The following is a 22,835-nucleotide window of genomic DNA, read 5'->3' as shown; positions in this document are numbered from 1 at the left end:
TATATATTTATTTATATTTATAAACTGAAATTCGAATCTTATTTAGGTATTTATGTATATCTGAATATACACCAGTAATTATATATCTGTATTTACATGTATGTAGTTATATATCCTGTTTATATATTTAATTTAACATTAATAATTAATAATTATATAATAATAATAATCATATTATTAATAATACTAAATAATAATAATAATAAAAGAATATACTAATTAAAATATCATTAATGGTATTAATAATAAATTATATTACTATAATGATAATAATTTGTATTAATAATAATAATAATTCTTAATAATATTGATATTGATAATATCAATTATTAATACTAAAATTGATCATAATAATTACAATTAAATTTTTACAACCGGTTATAATAATATTAGCAATGATAACAATAATGTTAATAATAATAATATAACAAATAAATTGTATTAAATTTCATATTTACGCATTATATAATATTAATAAGACTGATTTTAGTATTAAAGATAATAATATAACAAATATACTTAAACTTGTAATTTCATTTATTAATTATATAATATTTAATATTTATATCATTTATTATATGAATACATATATTTATATATTTTATAACTGTTACAATAGAATTTATATATAGATTCATATAATATCATGTTCACATTTATATATATATATATATATATATATATCCACATTTATTTACAAACAACTGTTCGTGAATCGTCAGGCTTAATCAAAAGGGTAACTAGTTATCCGAATATAGATTTCAAACTTTCTAGACTTAACATTAAGGTTTTTGCTTATCGTGTCGGAAACATATAGAGTTTAAAGTTTAAATTTGGTCGGAAATTTCCGGATCGTTATAGTACCCACCTGTTAAAGAAATTTCGTCCCCGAAATTTGGTAGTGGTTGTCATAAATAACAATAGGAATATTTTCGTGACGAATATGAGGTAATAATAGAGTTTTATCATTATTGGAAGATACGGATAAAACGATTCGATCATGTGAAGCACACGAGTGAAGCTATCACAAAAGAATGAAATGAGTGAATATGGAATTGTTTTATCCGATGACGTGGTTAGGATTAATTTCCGGAATTTAAGGGATTTAAAAGAAAATCTTGAAAATCTAAAAGATTTGATTCTTCGGTGATCAGGATCTTCTTTGACTTAATGCAGCAATCTGTTTCGATTTCTTTGTCGGATACTTCACTATAAATTTACCCCTTCGTTTCTTTACAACTCACACCTTCTATTCTTTCTCCCTCTACTCATTTAATATACTCCATCCAATCCTTGATATACTCCTAACTTCCGTATCTGTAATTCTTCTTTTTCATCTACCGCCAGAAGAATCTATTTACTTCTACTATACCCTTGTGTTCATAGTGTTTCTAGTTCTCCCGTGTCTTTATATTGTTATATGCATTGGTATACACGGTTTGTAATTTCAGAGTTATTATCGGACTTTATATTCTTCATTATTTTTCGGAACTTCATGCTTTCGTTTTATTTTCCCGACTTTGAGTCAAGCGAGTAATGGTCCAGAATTCGTAGATATGAAATTCGAAATGAACATAGTTAATGTTCTAAGAAAGAAAGGGTAATGGCACGATTTTGATTTGTCAAATTACCAGGATATCCAGAAAAATAGAACTATTAAGATGATTTGTTCTTAATACGTTTCGGAATTGGATAGAATGTAAGAGCCGTGTGGCACATGATGATGGTACTGTAAATCATCACATTCCATTAGAAACTTAACATGACTTACTGTAATATAATGAAGTTGATCAAGTTTCATTATATTATACTAATTCATGCATCAGTTCCCAACACTGCTTCAGAACATTCCTATTTTAAACTTGAAGGATTTAGAAACTAACACAGTTTCCTTTATATTGTAACGCAGATATTACAGAGAGATAAATGATTTCAGATAAGGATAGTGGTGAAAATATCTTCAGAAATATTGAGGATATTTATAATGAAAGATATGATAATATCTTGGAATTTCTAATGTCGAAGGATGATGATGAAGATTGACCCGTAAGGGTTTAGATTCAGAAGCAAGGTGTTTGCTACAGAATCGTCATAATTCTTTATGTACAAGTTTAGTCCTTGTAACTTGTTCAGAGTCTCCTTCATGGTTTGCTCAATCCGGTTTTCAGTACCAATTTTCTATCGAGCGTTCCTAACACTTCCTTCTTTTATCATCAACTTTTGGTCATTAAGACCTTCTACAACATGCTGCTTAGTCGGTATTTTCAAAGTTATCGGATCTGGGTCATTGGTTATCAAACCAAGATGGTTTAAGGAGAATTGTATTTTTAGATGATTAAACGCTGATGGTAATATGATGGAATATAAAAGGTTCTCTGGTAACGATGGCGAAAGAACAACGTATATATATCGAGATTGTAATAAGAGTAGTCTTACTGAGATATCGAAGTGGAGCTGTGACAAAATTAGTTAATTAAAAAGGAATCGCGTGATTGTTTTTGCTAATGGATGATAAGGAATTCGATGCGGTTACGTTTTAACTATAACTTCGAGTTCAAAAATTTTCAGATGCATAACTGTATGCATAAATCTTTCTTCCGTAGACGAGGTGCGGCTGGTTCAACTTCTCGATCGTGGTGTTTTCAAGAATCATGAAAAGATTTGAACGAGGATTATAATTGTCGAGGTACAAATGAGGTTTAAGATAAAATCAAGTGGCAAACTTGAAGAATTGTTTAGTTTCATATGTTATAATCAATATTTTAATTCATTTTAATTGTCCAAAGTTAGCAGTCCAATAGTCCAGTTGTCCACTAGTCCAATATATTCATATATAATTTAATATATAATATTCGAATTAATTAATACGTATCGTGACCCGTGTACCGGTCTCAGTATTGATCACAACTCAAACCATATATATATTTTGAAATCAACCTCAACCCTGTATAGCCAACTCCAACATTCACATATAGAGTGTCTATGGTTGTTCCGAAATATATATATAGATGGGTCGATATGATAGGTCGAAACCTTGTATACGTGTCCCGTTATTTAAAGTGCGTAAAATAAATAACAGAACTTAAATGACAATAAATTAAATTGCGATAAAATGTAATACGGAATTAACAGTTAGCTGGGAACAGTTAACTAGGAACAGTTAGCGTGGATTCCTAACAGAATTTCTCATAATTAATTTGTTTGTTTCTAACACTTTTTATTTTGTCCAATGTTTTCTTCATTATGCCACTTGTTGGATTCTGATAGATAAAAATCCAAATATGAAATTTGAATAAAAATGGTTATTCGGTGGTGAACAGATACGAATATCGGTGGTTGTAAGTAGAATAGCAAATGACCGTTGAATCAGATTCGAAGAATATACACTGTAACTTATTAATGTGAGATCTAAATATTCCTCGGGTACTACCTACCCGTTAAAATATTTTCATCATTAACAGTTTGTACGAAAGAATTTTTAATTACAATCTTTATGAAAATATACTTGTATATATATTTTCTTCAGATGTAATCATGGATCTAATGAGTCAATAAGATATTAAATTTTTTTGATTTATCGTTAATACTTGATTACATGATCTCTAAAACATTAAAGATTACATAATTACCATGTCGAACGAAGATAAATGAGATAGAACGATAAGTAAAGCGAAGATAATCGATATAGAATGATATGTAAAACGAAGATCATACTCGAAGTACAGATAGTGATATTGAGGTGTGTGATGTTGATATCCGAGGTATAAATTGGAATGTTGAGGTTTACGACGCGGTTGTGGTTGAGGGTGATATGGGTACTGTCGGTGTTGATGATGGTGGTACGGATTATGCTGCTGGTGTTTGTAACCTTCGCACCATATTCTCCAAAGCCGTCACGCGAGCGCGAAGTTCGTTAACTTCTGCTAGTACACCGGGATGATTGGTGGTTGGAGTGAGCGAATGAACAAGATCTAAAATATGGGATAGTATATAATCGTGACGAGATATTCTAGAAATGAGAGAGAAAATGGTTTCTCGAACAGGTTCGCCGGTAAGTGCTTCAGGTTCATCGCCAAGAGGGCAATTTGGTGGATGGAAGGGATCACCCTCTTCATGTCTCCAGTGACTTAGTATATTACGAACCCACCCCCAATTCATCTAGAATAGATGATGGGAGATTGGTTGATCCATTCCGGTGACGCTGCCTTCGGAGCTTGAATGAAAATCCATATCGGCATAGCTGTCATAATCTGAGGAATTCGAACTAGATGCGGAATCCATCTTGTATAATCGGAAAAATGAATTTTTGGTATGAAATAGATTATAGAAGTTAGATTTGGTACTCTTCAATACATACTTTACATATGTATATATAATACCAAAATCCCGTAAATTACGGAGAATCTTTGAAAAGATGTCAACTAAAGTCCAAAGTAACAGATATGCTAAAATATGAATTTTGTCTATACACTATCGATGCACTAAATGCAGTAAGACGTGTCTAGACTTATGAATGATAAGCAGGCAATTCCCTAAGGATGATAAGCAAATAATTTACGACTAGAAATGATAAGCAAAACTTTTGACATGCAGGCACGGTCGAAGTCGAGACTCATTAATGTATCCTAACAGCTACTAGTTAGACACACTAATGCAAGACCTGGTTCACTAAGACCACCGCTCTGATACCACCTGTAACGACCCGTCCTTATCCTCCTGGACGAAATCATCAACATCTGGTCCCATTGCGATGATCGACTCCAAATAATGTCCTTAGTATGAGCTAATGCACAGCGGAAGATTCTATACGTACCTGAGAATAAACATGCTTTAAGACGTCAACATAAAGTTGGTGAGATATATAGGTTTGATGCTATCAGCGTTATAACTATGGACCACAAGATTTCATGTTTATACATAATACACTCCTCGTGTATGGAAAAGTCGTTGAGCACTTGGTAACCATACTTAACATTTAAATCACAGCAGCATATTCTTAAATAAACCCTACACCGTACCAAGTGTAGTAACGAAACGAAGTACTGTGCAACCGTTTAAAACTGGTCGTCCAGCCCGGTTGGGGTTGTCAGGCCCGATAGATCTATCAATAGGATTCGCGTTTACGCTCCTCACGTAAATATTAGCTACCAAGTATAAAGAAATATGCCATGGTACAACTCAACGTAGAATTTATTTTTGATCACTTGTGTCCATAACGTAAATTATTTATAAAAACAGCGCATGTATTCTCAGCCCAAAAATATTTAGAGTTTAAAAGGGATCTATATACTCACCATACTGTATTTTGTAGTAAAAATACATATAACATCATTGAACAAATGTAGGGTTGGCCTCGGATTCATGAACCTATATCATTTATATATATATATTAACACATTATAAATCAACCAAGTTTATATTTATCTAGATATGTATTAATTTTCTTATATATGTATACTTTCATTAATATCTATAGTATTTTGTAGTAATTATTTGATATAAATTTAATTAACTTTATAATACTATATCAGTTAAAACATGATATTATATGATATTGGTATACTTAGATAATATATATATATATATATATATATATATATATATATATATTTTATATATATAACTTTTCTTATTTGCAAAAAGTTAATTATAATATTATTAGAATAAAGCTAATAATATTTATAACATTAATAATATCAATAATGATAGTAATACTAATAATTTTAATAAAAATGATAAGTTTTCTAATAATGATAATAATAGTAAAAAGGATATTTTTAATAAAAATGATAAATTTTTAAAAAATACTAATAATAATATTAATAATAGCTTTTATAATAATAATAATAATAATAATAATAATAATAATAATAATAATAATAATAATAATAATAATAATAATAATAATAATAATAGAAATTAGTATGCTAGTAATCTACCTTTCAATTAAATTCTAAAAAGAATTGGGCATTGTAGGGCTCGAACCCTTGACCTCCTAGATCACCACTAACACTCTAACCATTGATCTGTGACCTGTTTATCTGATTAATATTACAACCCGTTTATATCTATTCTGTGTTACCAGTTTCCCTCTTCTACCTCATCATCATAATTCTTAAATTACCAGAACTCGAATTGCCAGCAAATAAACGACTTTAATATTTGTTTTAGGTCTGTTAACAGCAACATAAATGATTTAACTCGGAACATATGAATTGATATAACAGAAAATAAAATAAAATAGATGTATCTGCTTCGATAAAACTATTTTGAACCCAATATTTGATTTCGAATTTTAGATCGTTTTAGAAGGAGTTTCCTACATGAAATATTTTGCAAATCCTTCCTAGAAACTTCTAATATCATTAACTTATTATGAAACATAAAAATGAATCCGAATTTTACGATGAACACGACTGTTTGACTTTTTAAATTTAATTTGACTTTCAAAATTCGAATTCGTTAGTAAAATTTGAAGCTTGAGACTCTGTGGATAGTTTTAGTAATCCATTTCTAACATAACTGTATTTACACATTTTTAAAAAAATGATTCGTTTTCAGGGTTTTTGGGGAATGATATCAAAACAGGGATACGTGAGCTGTGAAGGATTATTTGGGTTTCAAATTCAGTAAAAAGACTTATTCGAAACTGTTAGTTGATAAGGATGAAGAGAGAACTGAGTGACTTTACTTATATCACGGAGTAATTCAAATGATTTATAGCTCAATTGAACAATAGCTAATATTCGTATTAGATAAAAAAAATCAAGAGGAAAAAGATAAGATAGAAACAGACAGTTAACCTACTTTAGATTTTGAGATATATTACAGTAATATCTGATGTCGACCTTGTTAACAATCAAGAGAACAAATTATACAGAAAGATAGTGATTTGCAACAGAAAACGTATCCATCTATATTTATTTATATGCCATATTTACATATTCTATATATTAGTGTATATATATATATATATTTATTTATATTTATAAACTGAAATTCGAATCTTATTTAGGTATTTATGTATATCTGAATATACACCAGTAATTATATATCTGTATTTACATGTATGTAGTTATATATCCTGTTTATATATTTAATTTAACATTAATAATTAATAATTAAATAATAATAATAATCATATTATTAATAATACTAAATAATAATAATAAAAGAATATACTAATTAAAATATCATTAATGGTATTAATAATAAATTATATTACTATAATGATAATAATTTGTATTAATAATAATAATAATTCTTAATAATATTGATATTGATAATATCAATTATTAATACTAAAATTGATCATAATAATTACAATTAAATTTTTACAACCGGTTATAATAATATTAGCAATGATAACAATAATGTTAATAATAATAATATAACAAATCAATTGTATTAAATTTCATATTTACGCATTATATAATATTAATAAGACTAATTTTAGTATTAAAGATAATAATATAACAAATATACTTAAACTTGTAATTTCATTTATTAATTATATAATATTTAATATTTATATCATTTATTATATGAATACATCTATTTATATATTTTATAACTGTTACAATAGAATTTATATATAGATTCATATAATATCATGTTCACATTTATATATATATATATATATATATATATATATATATATATATATATATATATATATATATATATATATATATATATCCACATTTATTTACAAACAACTGTTCGTGAATCGTCAGGCTTAATCAAAAGGGTAACTAGTTATCCGAATATAGATTTCAAACTTTCTAGACTTAACATTAAGGTTTTTGCTTATCGTGTCGGAAACATATAGAGTTTAAAGTTTAAATTTGGTCGGAAATTTCCTGATCGTTACAATCGGCGTCCAATGAGAATTGGCATCTGGAATGACACCGAACCCCCAACTATTAAGTAATGCCTACGCATCCGCAGGAGTCAAAAACTACGAAATTGGACGCGGTGGTTGCCAAGGTTGCAACGGTGTAAACGATGAATTCTGCTGAACACTCTGCGTCTGCAGAGGGATTGAAACCGTGATACTATAAATAGGTACCTGACCGCAGCATACCACATGCGGGCCTACTGTTTCACCGCTAGTGCCTACCAAGATGACCCTTGGATCCACCGAGGAAAAATCCAACCGCGTGGTTGTAACTGGCGAGTTTGCCCTTGGAGGTGTAATCTCATCTGGATATATCGGCTTATACCTCTGAAAAGGCTCGCCGGATACAGGTGGAAGATATGGCGCATATCCCGCCCCCGTAGTCATAGCTTGCGTCTGCTGATTACCAGATGGCGTGCTTTGATTATCTGTTTGAGTACGCTTCGATGAGTTCCCAGAAGCCATGATACTGTTAAAGAAAAAATTCAAACAATTTTGTGAATAATAAGCCTTATAATTCAAAACTTTAAAAGAAAAAACAATTAAACACGTCTTGAATTAGTTCGACTCTCAATGAAAGCACCACTTGATCATGCATATTTTTACCACAGGGTTAATATGCCCGTTCAATGCGTAAAAGGGGGTTTAAGGATCTTAGAACAAGGCTCTCCGGTCCAGCTACCGTGAATAACCCTGGCCGACATAATGATGTCGGCGAGGTGGCCAAGTGATTAAGTCCACCTTCGATAACGTGCGTTGATCAGAAGGCCCCATATAAAGGTTGTAGGTGCTAGTCGACAAAGAACTAACCTGTTAACCTTGAGAAGACGAGAGATGATGAGGGTTACGTAAGATGTGTAATTGATGATTGTTACGTAACGTTGTTGTTGTCGTTAGAATGACAATAAGGGTTTGTATATATAGGCAAACCCTAATTCTAGAACCATCTGAGATAATGTAATCTCTTCCATAACCAACTCCCCCGAATCACGGATATAATTATGGAAAAGATACTTACTTAAGGACCAAGTAACCGCCGTACCAAAAACATAGGCATTTGATACGAATACGCATGCCGCATACCGCATATAAAGTACACGTATACGTATGCCAGCGAGTGCCCACATACGTATGCATTGCGCATGCGGGTTGCGGTATCATTATATACATATATATATATATATATATATATATATATATATATATATATATATATATATATATATATATATATATATATATATATATATATATATATATATATATATATATTTAGGGTTTGAAGTTGGTATTTCTACTACAAACCCGTAACTTAGTATTCATCAATATCTATTTTTAGTGTAGGCTTTTGTTGTTGTCTTATTTGTTTTCTGCACATCCATGTTTTGTTTTAACAATTTAAAAATATTATGGCTGCAGTTCTATAAAAAAAATACAAGAATTGGAATCTATCGCGGGTTTAAAACCAGGTAGCGTTGGTGGATTGCTCATCTATCATTTGTTGTGTCGGCTATGTTATCATGAATCTGTTTTTTATATATGAGTTTGATTTTCTATCTTAAATAATAGGATGTCAACTAGATAGTGTTATGTATGCCAAGGTATGTTCTTCTCAGGTTAATGTTTTGGTTAATAATTTGTTCATCCTGATGATTGTCTTATTGTTATGAATGGTTAAATGCTTTTGTTGTTTGAAATATGTATTATTTTGTAGTTGTTGAGTGGTATATGGTTTCAGTTAATTCAAGGCAACCTGTTTGCAGGTGCTGATGTTTAGTGTGTCTTTCTACATATGTTTTATCCTCAACATTACGTCATTACTCAAACTTTTAGATACACATCACTATCTCACTTTACTAGCTGCTAAAGTTTATGCTTTGTTTTATAATTTCATCTATTATGTAACTTTGTATTAAGGCCTGAACTGCTGTTATTTATATTTCAAATGAAGTGAATGAGTTTAAGATCTGTTGCTAACATGTTTTGCACCAAAACACTGGTTACGGTATTGTTAGCGGACTGATTGTATATATATAATTTTTTCTAGGTTGAATTGAAAGCTATATTTGTACTTTCAGTCTGCATTTCCTGTTTTGTATTCTATATGGTAACACATTAGTTTTAGTTATTGATATTGTTGTAGATGATTTACTTTTTGTTATGTATGCTTGCTCACCTATTCCTTTGCACAAATTTATTTGAATCGAAGTGAAGAAGACGTTTATGAGGAACTATCCCCGGACATTGATGAAGCTGATAAGAATGACCCACTTGATGTGGTTGAGTATGTTGATGAGATTCATGGTCACTAACGGAAACAAGAGGTAATTTTTACGAGTTTATGTGGAAATTCCTATTAGCATCATTAACTACGGTATAGTGATGATATAGAGAAAGCAAAAGGAAAACAGTAGCATCCATATAGTAATTTAGTAGTTTTCATACCATAACTTTCATGTTTTTAAACTTTATTGTTATATTTTGCAATTTAACACATTCATCTTTTGTCCAAATGTTCACGAATAAACAAGTAAAAAGATATTTAAATGTATATATGAGAATATTGTTAGTGGCACAAGTAATGTATAAAGAAGTGTTGTTGAGATTGTAAAAGTTTGGGTATACATTTTTCAACAACTTTCTTTTAATATGATTTTTGGAGCTAGTTTAATATTTAAATGTAGAGAGTACAATCTGATTAATCCTCGAATTGTGGATTAATCTTTACAAAGTCCCGACCGATAATTCCCGGATAACGAATTTTGCAACCTTGACTAAAGGTATTGGTGTGACAGTTTTGAACATGTTTGGTTGAATAAATAATTTAAAGGAATAGCTTTGATAACTTTTTTTTTTTGGAAGTATGTACTTTATCTTATCTTAGGATAGAGATATGACTTTTCATATTTGAGGTTGAAAATACATTTTTTACCCTAAATAAATGAATGTTTACATATTATCTCTACAATACTCTCATATGCAATATTGCGATTGCAACAACAACAAAACTCAATCTCACGTATGTAGGATATAAAAAATGTAAAATGTAAACAATTCTTCCCTTATACTAGAACAATGCAGTATTGCTTTTATTTGATTTAATTATTCAAAAGTCATTTTTCATACCACATACAGAGGTAGGTTTAGAATTTCATTCCTAAGTTATGCGGTGATTTATATACTAAAAGAGTTAATCATACATTACTAGTTATGCAGTATACTATTGTAAAGTACAATAATGATGAGTCGTGTATAATTTAATCAATCTTTGTTAGTGAAAAGGACTTCCTCACGCGTAAGTAAAATTTACATTAAAAAAAAAATTGGTTTATGTCCATAGTTGAAATATCGTGCAACTATAGGACCATCTTGTAAATTTATCTATAATCTACTCCGTATAAATAAATAAATAACATATAAATATAAATAATAAATAAATCTATAATTTACTCGAACAGTACTGACGCAGTTCCACTTCATCCCGTTCAAATTCCCCAATTTGATTTCTAGGGTTTTTAATCCTCATTAGCTGACCTCAAATTTTCAATTTCCTTAGACGATCGCATCCATTATTCCTTACCGACCAATACAAAGCCTACAGCGTACGTATTAGGGTTTGTTGTGTAGCTGAAATTTACATCGATAATAAGCTACCAAATTAAGAAAAATAAAAAAATGGTGGGAGAAGCATTACGACAAGCATTTATGCAGGAATACGAAAAAGAAGGATGGAGTAATAAGGTACAAAGCATATTAGGGTTGATAACGTTGTGGATGATGATATTTATATCAAGTATTATTAGTTTGAAAATAATGCTTGCTACTGATCCTGGAAGACGCCCTTTTTGCAGCCCTAATAATATTAATAATATTATTGCATCTGCTAATGGCGTTGAATTTGAGCGTAGTGTGGTTGGAAATAGAGGTGCTTTTTATTTAACAGATCAAGAAACAATTGATTATTATTGGACAGTTCTGTTTCTTCCTTCTGTTATCCTTTTTGCATTTTCAGCTGTTTATCTTGTTGCAGGTCAGTTCCTTTAGTACCTTTCTGATTGTTTGTTTATTTTTTTTTTAAATAAGTTGATATACATTTTTTAGAGCTGAAATTAGGTTGTTGTATACTTGTATGGAAGTATAAGTTTGATTCACAACGTATTTGTTGCCTGAAATCAGGTTGTATGGAAGGTTTAAGCATGCTTACAAGCCTAAGCTATGTATAGACTATGTTTGCAGATGTAGTATACTAGTATGGCCAATAGATTAAAACAATTATGCGTAGATTAAGAGTGGCGGACCCAGGATTTTTTTCACCGGGGGAGATTTTTTTTTTTAAAAATCGTTCACATTCACTGGGCAAAATATGGAGGATGCAAAATATGGAGGCTTTGGATGCAAAATATGGAGGCTTTGTGGGCAAAATATGGAGGGTTTGGGTGCAAAATATGAAAGTCCAAAATTTTAGGCCTGAAAATTTCAAATACACCGGGGGCGGGCGCCCCACCCCGCCCTACTCTGTTTCCACCCCTGCGTAGATACAACTTGAACATTTTGTTGTGGTAACGTGCATTGATATTTAATACATCATTTAACTTTTTGTATAGTTAGATTTATCTTTTTTTTTTTTTTTTTCACAAATCAGAGTTGCTGCCGCTATACCCAAGATAGGGTAGCCTTAGATTACGCTGCTCTTAAGATTAGAAGTATCAATATATTTAGACTACAATGATATTTTTGCTGATAGTGTAAATTTATGCCGGAAACCTTACTTTTAGCTTTAGATGGAAGTGCTAACTTTGGGATATGATATAGTAATTGTAGCTTATCTCTACTATAATAATGATTGATCGAGACTCGAAATATGTGATTTCAACAGTAGTGGAGTGTAGTGGACACCTGTTTGTTTGATTCATGTAGGACATGATACACAAGTATGTAAAACATACATTGTGGTGTGCTGCTACAATGTAACATATCTTGCTAGTTGCACTTCTGTTGCTTGATATTGCAAGTTACCTTGCTGATGTACATTTTTTCATTTCTATATGTTTATTGTGGTGTATAAGCAACATAACATTGTATTCAATCGATAAAATTGACATGCAGGAATTTCTGTATCGTATGCTGCTCCAGCGAAACATGGTTGCCTTAAGGTGGTTGAGAATAACTATTGTGCTTCTAAGAGAGGTACCTCTTTTATTATTATTATTACTACTACTTCAGTCCCAATTTAATAATCATGTTTTCCTTTTAGGGATATCCTAAATTAATAGTCCACTTCAATAAATGGATAAGAATGATGAAGTAAAGTTTATTTATACCCTTAGTTTATGCATGTAAAAAAAATGTTGGTAAAAGGTTAAGGGTAAACTGTAAAGTAAACAAAAATTAAAATGTGATGATTACATTTTTTAAACTGTGTGCTTTTTATTGGTGGACTATCAATTTGTGACGTTGGGAGTATTATTTTAGTTTCTCCCGGTTTGTTACATCTTGCCAAAAACATATAAAAAGATTATAGTTTGAAGTTAGATAGAATTTTACGTTACAAAATGAGTGTATTTCTATCCGTGACTTGCAGGAGGAGTACGTTGTCTGTCTATTCTAAATTTTGTATTCGCCATCATTTTTGGTCTTCTCGCCCTGTTTCTTGGTTCAACTCTCCTAACACTCGGGAGTAAGTGTTCGATACCCTTGTTCTGGTGCTACGAGATCTCATCATGGGGTCTAGTTATTCTCTATGGTGGGACCGCAATCCAACTTAGGAAAAAAGCTGGCTCAATCCATGACGAAACAGAGTTTGCAGCTCGTAATCTTGGGTTGGAAATGTTAGAAACCAACCCCATTGAATTCAATCCGGATGTTGAGCGACGAGTAAATGAAGGGTTTAGATCTTGGATGGGGTCCGCGTATCTGTCATCTGATGACGATGAGGAAGAAGTTGATCCAAATGGTTACCATGAAGTTCAACATTTGTTGCATACTAATTCTAGCAGTTAAAAAGTGTAATTTACAGCTATTTTTTTTTTTTTTTTATCACGAGTGTTCAATTTATATTACACGTAGGCTTTTTAGCGTTGCTAGGTTTCGCTTTCTATTGTAATTTTGAGCTCTGCACAACCGAAGAACAGTATTATCTTAGTGTGTTGTTAATACAGCCTACTGAGCTTGATAATCTGATACGTGTTGATCATTCCTTCTTTACAAGTAATAAAAAGATTCCTAGTTTACATGAAATAACAAGGATGGATTGGTCATGTGGTCAAAATGATCCAACCAGATTGATCGGGTTTAGTTAGGTCGATGTGTCAATGTTTTAGGCCTTTTCCGTTTATATATATGTACAAAACATATTACTATTATGGATTTACCATATGATTAGCAGGACCTCATTTGCTAATTATTACTTTATTATTTTTATACGGTTTTTTAATGTTCGGGTTACCTCGAAGGCCGAGTATTCTAATCCCATACTCTAATGTATGCGGCTCAGCCGGATTAATGCGTGACTGTTTGAACTTGAGATCCCATACTCTAATCCCGGACTAATCCCCTGGGTGATCTTAACCGCTGTCAAAAAAAGAAAAAAAAAAAACACATTCCTATACATCACATAGTTTGAACTTTAGATCTTTACAAGGATATCAGGGCGGCCGTAAAGATATGCAGTTAGTTATATTTTGAATTGAGACTTATTATAACCACAAAACTATCTTGTGATAAATTACAAAATAACAAACATAAGTGATACATAAATGGAGCGATACATAAATGTATATTATTATTCTAGTGTGTACTCGGGACGAGATTGGTACCGGTATTGAACTCTACCCTATTGAAACCGAATTTTTTAAAACTAAAAATGCACAATTTCATGGATATGATAACGAACCGATTAAAGAAAGCGGTTTTGATTCGGTATGTATTTTCAGTATTATACCCTATGAAACCGACAATTGACTTTCGTTAACTGATATGTGAAACTTTCATCTATTCTCGTTCTTAAATTATACAAACGAATATAAAAACATATTGTGTTCGTTAATATTTAAGAACAAAGGGAAACATGAATGGTAAATAAAATCATGAAAAAATTCAGTTGCATATGTGAACTGGGTCAAAAAGTAATACATGTTCATTAATTTGGTATCCAGGATCGGTTTACCAATACCGAACCCAATGGTACCGAAACCGAATCCGTCTCAAATGAAGAACCAAAATCGAAATCGAATCTCTCTCGGTTCAGGTTTTTTTTTTTGGTATTGATTTGATAATAAATTAGTTTACTTCGATTTGATACAGGGTTTCAAGATTTTTGCTCATGGTTAGTACTTAGTAGTAAACGTCAGACAATTTACCTAGCGGCTTTATCTTTAAAAAATAAGCAAAGGCCCATTTGTTTCTTTATAGAAATAGGTATTGTGAGGCCCATTTATTTACGGCCCAACCAAGTAAAAGCCGTACAGACACAGTCCATACGATAAACACTTACACACACCCACTGTTGTAAACGGCGTCCGTTGCGGCTGTTGCGACGCCAGTTGCGGCGTTTTGGTGAGTAAACCGTTTCGACCCCGTCCCGTTTTCTTATAAGCCGGTCAACGGTCAAAAGTCAGGTCAAATGCAGGAAAAATTGGGTCAACGCCGGTCAAAAGTCAGAAATTCTGTTAAAATCGGTCATAAGTCGGTCAAATCAATCAAAATTGACTTAATTTAGTATTCCATTTTGTGTTATATTAATACTAATAACAATTATATGTACAAACTTGTGAACGAAGGTTTTTTAGCTCTAAAATATGTGTAAATATATATTTATATATATAAAAGTCAACATTAGTCAACATCCGTTTCGACCCCGTCTCGGCTCCGTTTTTTCCGTTGCCACGTTTTGAGGTCGCTGCCTTTTCGGCCCCTCTCGCGTCTTTACCTATCCTACTCACCGTTTGTTTTTACGCAGTCGGAACCCTAATTTGTGAAAAGTAAGATTACGAAGAAGGATTACAATCATCTTCAACAATGGATTACGATCCAATGTTCGTACCGGATCCAGTGAAATCGTTCGTGGTTCACATGTACCGTTACATTCGAGAGAAAAACGTTTATGAAATTCATCAGATGTATGAAACGTCGTTTTATACCCTAAGTGACCGTATGTTTAGAGATACACCATGGCCATCAGTTGAAGCAGTTGCTCAGTATGTTGATAATGACCATGTCTTTTGCTTACTGTACAAAGAGATGTGGTTCAGGCATTTATATGCTAGGTTATCTCCAACTCTTCAACAGAGGATTGATTCTTGGGATAATTACTGCACGCTCTTTCAGGTGTTTTATATTTTCCTAATTTTATTTTATTAATAATATTTATTAAAGTGCTTATGTATCTCTGTTTAGGGATAATATTGGTTGGATGATATTATTTATATTTGCTTATTGTATTGTATAATAACTAATGCTTAACACTTAAGCTTGCTTGAAATCCTGGTGGTATTATTATGATGTCAAGTGTGTTGGATTTATATAACTTGAGCAAGATATTGTGTTCGGATTTGTATTGAGGTTTATTATAAATTACAATAGTTATGATGCAAGATATTGAGTTAATGGAGGTTCTGTGACACAATTCAAGCGATATCTTGACCGGTTTAGAAATTGTTCCAGGTTTTAGCTATTTTGTGCATTAGTCTACTCAATTTGACCATTTAACTAGTTTATTCTTATATAGGTCTGTGTTTTGTTGTTAGTGAACTTTTTGGTTCTATAAGTCTTGATTACTGGCAGTTAATAACTTTTGCTTTGTAAATGTGAATTTTGCACTGTTAAGCTACATACATGTATGTATAAGAAAAGTGTGTGTGATTAATTATTTGCTGTTTTGCAGGTGGTTTTGCATGGTGTTGTGAATATGCAGCTGCCTAATCAATGGTTGTGGGACATGGTAGATGAGTTTGTGTATCAATTCCAGTCTTTCTGTCAGTATCGTGCTAAAATGAAGAACAAAACAGAGCAGGAGATAGCTCTACTAAGACAACACGACAAGGTAATAATTTAATATTAATATATAAATATAAATTATAATTTTGTAATGGGATTTGGAGTATAATGTCTTACACTATTTATAGGCCTGGAATGTGTATGGCGTTCTTAACTTCTTGCAAGCATTGATGGAGAAGTCATCAATTATTACAATCTTAGAGCAGGAAAAAGAAGGACTTGAACAATTTAGTAAATATGATGGATACGATTATAACGGTGGAAGCAATGTTTTGAAGGTCTTAGGTTACTTCAGCATGGTTGGTTTGTTAAGAATTCATTGTTTGTTGGGAGATTATCAAACTGGCCTCAAGTGTTTACTTCCTATTGACATTAGTCAACAAGGAGTTTACACCAGTGTAATTGGCTGCCACATCAGCACCATCTATCATTATGGGTTCGCCAATCTTATGCTGCGAAGGTGCTGTTTTTTCCTTATATTTTTGTCCGACAACGTTTATTACTATTACTATTTGTTTACAGTAGCTTATCGATAGGTATGTTGAGGCCATATGCGAGTTCAATAAGATTCTTTTATACGTTTACAAGAATAAGCAGGATCATCAGAACTCACCACAGTTCGAGCAGATTTTGAAAAAGAATGAACAAATGTATGCTTTGCTTACGATATGCCTTTCACTCTGTCCTCAAGTGAAACTTGTTGATGAAATTGTGAACACTCAATTAAGAGAGAAAAATGGTGATAAGATGTTGAGAATGCAGCAAAACGATGATGAATCATTTGCTCTTTATGATGAACTTTTCTCATATGCGTGTCCTAAATTTATCACGCCGTCTGCACGAAGCTACGATGAGCCACTCGTTAACTACAACCAGGTGCCTTTTTTGTTCAATATGTTTGAATGTTTTTGTTTACAATTAGAACGATTGTTTCCCCTTGTAAACATATCAGTAAGTTTGTGTAGGTCGTGTTTATCTTGGGTACAAAAGATTAGCTAAATGCAACTGGTTGGAAGTCACCTAATATGTTTTTTTGCACGTACAACTTTTCAAATTGCATTATTATAGATAAAAAAGTAACAATCTTTTGTAATTTTATTAAACTCGTTTTTATGTTGAATCAAGAAAATAAAAAGTGCCACTAAGTTACCTATCCTACCCATTTTGCTACCTGTATCTTTTTTTATGCTGTTGACTTATTTCCATTTTGCCACTTGTATCTTTTTTTATGCTGTTGACTTTTTTCCATTTTGCCACTTGTATCTTTTTTTAAGCTGTTGACTTTTTTTGTGTGGTTATAGGACGCATATAGGTTTCAGTTGAAGTTCTTTCTTTATGAAGTAAAGCAGCAGCAGCAACTGTCAGTTTTGAGAACTTTCTTAAAAGTTTATTCAACGATTTCTCTAAAGAAGCTTGCTACGTACATGGAAGTGAACGAACCTACTTTAAGGCTAGTTATCGTAAATTTATGTCTGTTTGTTATTATAAACTTTTATCTTAAACAAATATTCTAATCTAGTGCTCTTTTTACAGGACAATCTTGATGATGTACAAGCACAAGACACATTCTGTTGGAGCTGATGGGAAAACGATATCTAATGCTGATATTGATTTTTACATTGATAATGTAGGTTATCTCTCATGTTCTCAAGTGATATTTTTATTTTTATTTCCCTTATTTTTGTTTCATTCTATGTTATGTAATAGGCACTAAGGCCAGTAGAACTGTTTTATATATTTAAGCTTTTATTTTATGGATGGATATGGATATGTTTTTGTAGGACGTGGTTCATGTGGTTGAATCCAAGACTCCTAAGCTATACGGTGATTACTTTTTGCGTCAAATTGTTAAGGTTTGTCATTTTTCCGCTCTTGTTCTACCTTAAAAGTTCAATGTGATGGTGTGTTGTGGAATTGCAACATGTTATTTTGGAATGTTTTTGGTGTAATCTCGTCTATGTTATTAATGTACTACTGTTTTATGTTTGTTGACAGCTTGAAGCAGCGATTGGAGATATGGATAGAATAAGGCTGGAATGAGTTTTACCCGAATGCCAAGTGAGGAGTAATTCTTGTTGTTTTTGCATCCTAATTTGTCTCCTTGTAAACATAGCTCAATTGTTTGGGTTAGTTTGCAAGCACCTAAAATGATACTAGTAGGTAATAGTGTTCATCTATTTGGAGAATACTGTGGATATTGTTTGTGGCAGGAAATGCTAGCATTAATCCAAGAATTTGATGTTTGAATTTGCGTTACCCTGTAATGCAAAAGCTAAGCTCGCCACCTCAATAATGCTCCTAAACTACTTATCTGTTACATGTAGAGGCATGTGATCATATTTGGAGGTGATTACATCACTGTTCTCATATGAATGCACCTTAATTATGGAATGATATATAGTTGCACTTTTGTACAATATATAGTGTAAGAGCAAGTTTTGGGGTAAGAGTGTGTGTGTGTGTGTGTGTGTGTGTGTGTGTGTGTGTGTGTGTGTGTGTCACTTCATATTGACGGACGAAGTTAGAATTGATAGTAGAATCTTGATATATTATTTTTAATCTTCTTTAAGTTACAAGTGGTGTTGATTTTACGATATAATTGAGTAGATCTACTTGAACAAGTTACAATATAATGCTTACAAGTTATGTCAAATACACAATCTTACCGATTACATTTAATTACATTGCACAATTACATTAATATTGAAATTTAACACGTGAACTACAACTGAAACTTCTCTAAAAAAACAGCCCTCACTTAGAAGGGGTCAATGTTTTCAAAAAGCCAAAAGCAGCGCATCCAATCAACCATAGCCACCGTAAGAGGCAGTCCCACCCGAACAATTAGTCATTTAACTACAACTAAAAATCCAAAAGAACGTATATGCAACAAGTCGATGAGTGATCCCGATCCAATCTTGAATGGCAGCACCGGGGATGAAACAAACAGATGTTGAAAAAGCATCCTTGAAACTCCACGAGCCGCAAAAAGTAGATCCACAACACCACGAAACTAGACAATGCCAGAAAAATGTGTAACAAACGACAATTACCAAATCAAACATCCACATTCAGATCACCAAAGTGAACAACAAAATACGGTGGACAATCACCATGCTCATAGCTTGTGGTGAAACCACCATAAAAGAGAGAATCTTGAGGATAGTCCGATGACCAAAGATATAGAACAAGAAAACGAAAAAGCAAGAGACCATCTATGACGTAGGAAGAGGAAACAATCATCACCCAGCTCATCACGACGAACCACGGAGTACAAAGGTACTCGTCACCAGTGAAAAGTCATCGGAGAAGGAACAAGCGGCTAAAGTTGACGAAACATGTTAGAGATAGGGTATAGGAAACGAAAGATAGAGCGAGAAATACTAACCATGAACCGGATCACCGATGAACGCCAGTGGCCGAAAAGAGGAGATCTGGTTGGGAATTGAGCCTATAAAAGTAGAAACAGAGAAATGTGTGTTTTTAGTTGGATCTTAGTGTGTGTGTGTGTGAGCTCGCGCGCGCGAAAATTAAGAAACTTAATCAATAGTAAAAGAAGCAAGTTGAAAAGATGCCCAAGTATACAACCAAATGCCTATATACTAAGAAAATTAACAAGCTAAAACGGCTACTGCTAATGAATGATCAAAACGAATTACCTTCTAAATGAACGACAAATGATCACTGTTAACACCTATTTCCTTATGAGGTAAGGCTTAGTGTGTCAACACGATACTAGAAGTAATCTAGCTTTAGGTGGGCGTGTGTTGCCGATTGATGTTTGCCCTTGGGAAATAATCCCTGCAGACCCGGTTCACAAGTATAGAAACTTGTGGGGTGGCTTAATCAATCTGTCGTCCGTAGAGCGTAAAATTGCTAGCCGGATGACTTCTAGTGAGAGAAAGTGCTAGAGAGAGAGGTGAAGTCTCTGCTCTCAAATTTGTCAGAATGTCTGAATTGTGTAAAATGACGACCCAAGGGGTCTATTTATAGTGTCAGATCCACCGGATTGTCAGGGGACACGTGTCAGATGATGACACGTTCTGTTACGTGTGATCCGAAATTTATGCTGAAAGTGGTGTTCTCCGGCCAGGACTTACGCGCTAGGCGGCCTTCAGGGTTTACGCATGACGGAGCAACCTGTACAGCGGAGAACGCTGGACGGATAATTCCACAAAACTGCTGTTTCCAATCTTCCTGATGCTACTTTTATGCAACCATTATGCCTTTTATGCGTGTATACGATATGATACACCATTAACCACTAAACTACTCACCGAAACAATTAACGCTATAGAAAATGTACCATCACAACAACGAACTGAACTTATATAAAGCATGCCCTAAGATCTTCAATTACGAGCTGCAAATTTGGCGTCATTATTATTTTTATTTATTTATGTTTACGGAAACTTGCTTTATTTTTGACGATTTCTTGGCGTTAGTCACAATTCAAAGAGGCTTCAACTATATCTGACACCCAATAGAAAATTGTCAACTCATTCTTTATTGTTAAATTATTTTTTGTCCAACTCTCAATCATATTTTTGCACATTATCTTAAATTTTTTCGCACAATTTAACTACAAAATTTAACATTTACCATAACCAAACTTTAATTTGACGTTGCAACGTCAAAGTCAAAATCTTCATAATTACCTTAATAGTAAAATAGACAGTTTGTGAATTATAACTTATGATAAATGACCGTTTAGATTAAAAGTTGATGTTTGAGTATTACTACTTGTTTTTCTTAAAATAATACTTAATCTATATAAGGTTGGAAAATAAACTAATCTAAACACATTCATAAACGAGTCGAGCTTGAAAATTTCAGTTAACGAACCGAGGTGATCTCTAGTTTTGAGTCCAGTTTCGAGCTTTGAAGTTTCTAATGTAGTCGAACTTAGGCTTCATATTACTTGACCCTTTTACGTTGTAGAAGGGCACGTGATGTTTCAATATGTACCTAAGATTATTGAACGTCTTCTAAATTATTATTAGAAAGACAATAACAACTATCACGATAAAACAATGTTTGACAAAGCACCAATATTAGTACAATGGTAGTTTAGTGGTACAAATTTGATCTTTATCGGTGAAAATATTTATATTCCTAAGTTTGAGTATTCGAAAAAAACCCATTTGTAGCCTAACCAATTCACTCGCGATGATTACGAGCTACTCACAAGGTGGATGATGTTTACAATAAAAAAGATTCAACTAGAATAATTTATTGACAAAAAATTAAATAAATTATAATAGACAAATCATCTATAAAGATACACTGATAAGATTCAAATGATCATACATCCTACCATTTACTTGCACAACCTACATAACATATCATCTGACATAAACATAAGTACATAAATGATCGATGTAATGATTAAAATGAACAACATTGAAATTAAACACTAATGAATCTAACACCAATTACTAATGAGACAATCAAACCTCACGTTTTCATAAAATTTGACCTATTGAACACTGATGAGAAGACCTAAAACAACATACTGACTAATGAAACATCATCTGACCTAAACTACGAAACTACCTTACACTAAATGTTTACTTCATCGAACACATCCACCCAAAAAAAAGGCGAGAACTAGCTTGCGTGCCGAGAAAATAAGAAACCATCTAAACTCAGACGCATCGAAAATAGGTGATGCTTCAACTTGATATAGACTGAACACCGAGAGAGAGAAGTCTAACTAGAATAATATGATTGTTGACTCTTCTGAATTATTAACCGCTACCTGTTGACTTTGGATATTAAGTTGAACCGCATTGATGACGTACGTGTCCCGGTAGATCTCCAACTTCCTTCCAAACAAATATCCTAACCGTATGACCTGAACAATTCCATCAATCCAGCAGTAATTAATTCGCCACGCGTCACTATATGATTGGCTTCTTTTCTATCTAATGCAGAAAAG

The 22,835-nt window shown here is 32.5% G+C and overlaps 2 protein-coding genes across 2 annotated transcripts; both read left to right on the top strand.

Moving 5' to 3' along the window:
* Positions 1-11,583: 11,583 nt before the first annotated feature.
* LOC139850501 (uncharacterized) lies at positions 11,584-14,020 on the top strand. The gene is made up of 3 exons (XM_071840071.1): positions 11,584-11,930; positions 13,007-13,087; positions 13,482-14,020. Exons 1-3 carry the CDS (start codon positions 11,606-11,608, stop codon positions 13,898-13,900), a joined length of 825 nt encoding a protein of 274 aa, XP_071696172.1. The 5' UTR covers positions 11,584-11,605; the 3' UTR covers positions 13,901-14,020.
* A 1,863-nt stretch (positions 14,021-15,883) lies between these two features.
* On the top strand, positions 15,884-19,290 carry LOC139847256 (uncharacterized; the record flags this gene model as incomplete). Its single annotated transcript, XM_071836918.1, has 8 exons — positions 15,884-16,225; positions 16,782-16,940; positions 17,023-17,354; positions 17,431-17,770; positions 18,196-18,344; positions 18,428-18,521; positions 18,676-18,747; positions 18,890-19,290. Coding segments are annotated over 8 exons (1,533 nt in total), but the record flags the coding sequence as incomplete, so codon positions are not given.
* Positions 19,291-22,835: the final 3,545 nt, after the last annotated feature.

Source organism: Rutidosis leptorrhynchoides, chromosome 5 (assembly GCF_046630445.1).
Source record: "Rutidosis leptorrhynchoides isolate AG116_Rl617_1_P2 chromosome 5, CSIRO_AGI_Rlap_v1, whole genome shotgun sequence".
In the NCBI taxonomy this organism is placed as follows: domain Eukaryota; kingdom Viridiplantae; phylum Streptophyta; class Magnoliopsida; order Asterales; family Asteraceae; genus Rutidosis; species Rutidosis leptorrhynchoides.
Note: the sequence above shows the minus strand (reverse complement) of the source record. Positions and strands in the feature narration are given on the sequence as shown.

What these genes read in the sequence shown, in the direction of transcription:
- LOC139850501 (XM_071840071.1), top strand. Translation starts at nt 11,606, where the DNA reads ATGCAGGAATACGAAAAAGAAGGATGGAGTAATAAGGTACAAAGCATA. An exon ending in AGCTGTTTATCTTGTTGCAG is followed by an intron (nt 11,931 to 13,006) that starts GTCAGTTCCTTT and finishes ATTGACATGCAG; the next exon opens with GAATTTCTGTATCGTATGCT. An exon ending in CTATTGTGCTTCTAAGAGAG is followed by an intron (nt 13,088 to 13,481) that starts GTACCTCTTTTA and finishes CGTGACTTGCAG; the next exon opens with GAGGAGTACGTTGTCTGTCT.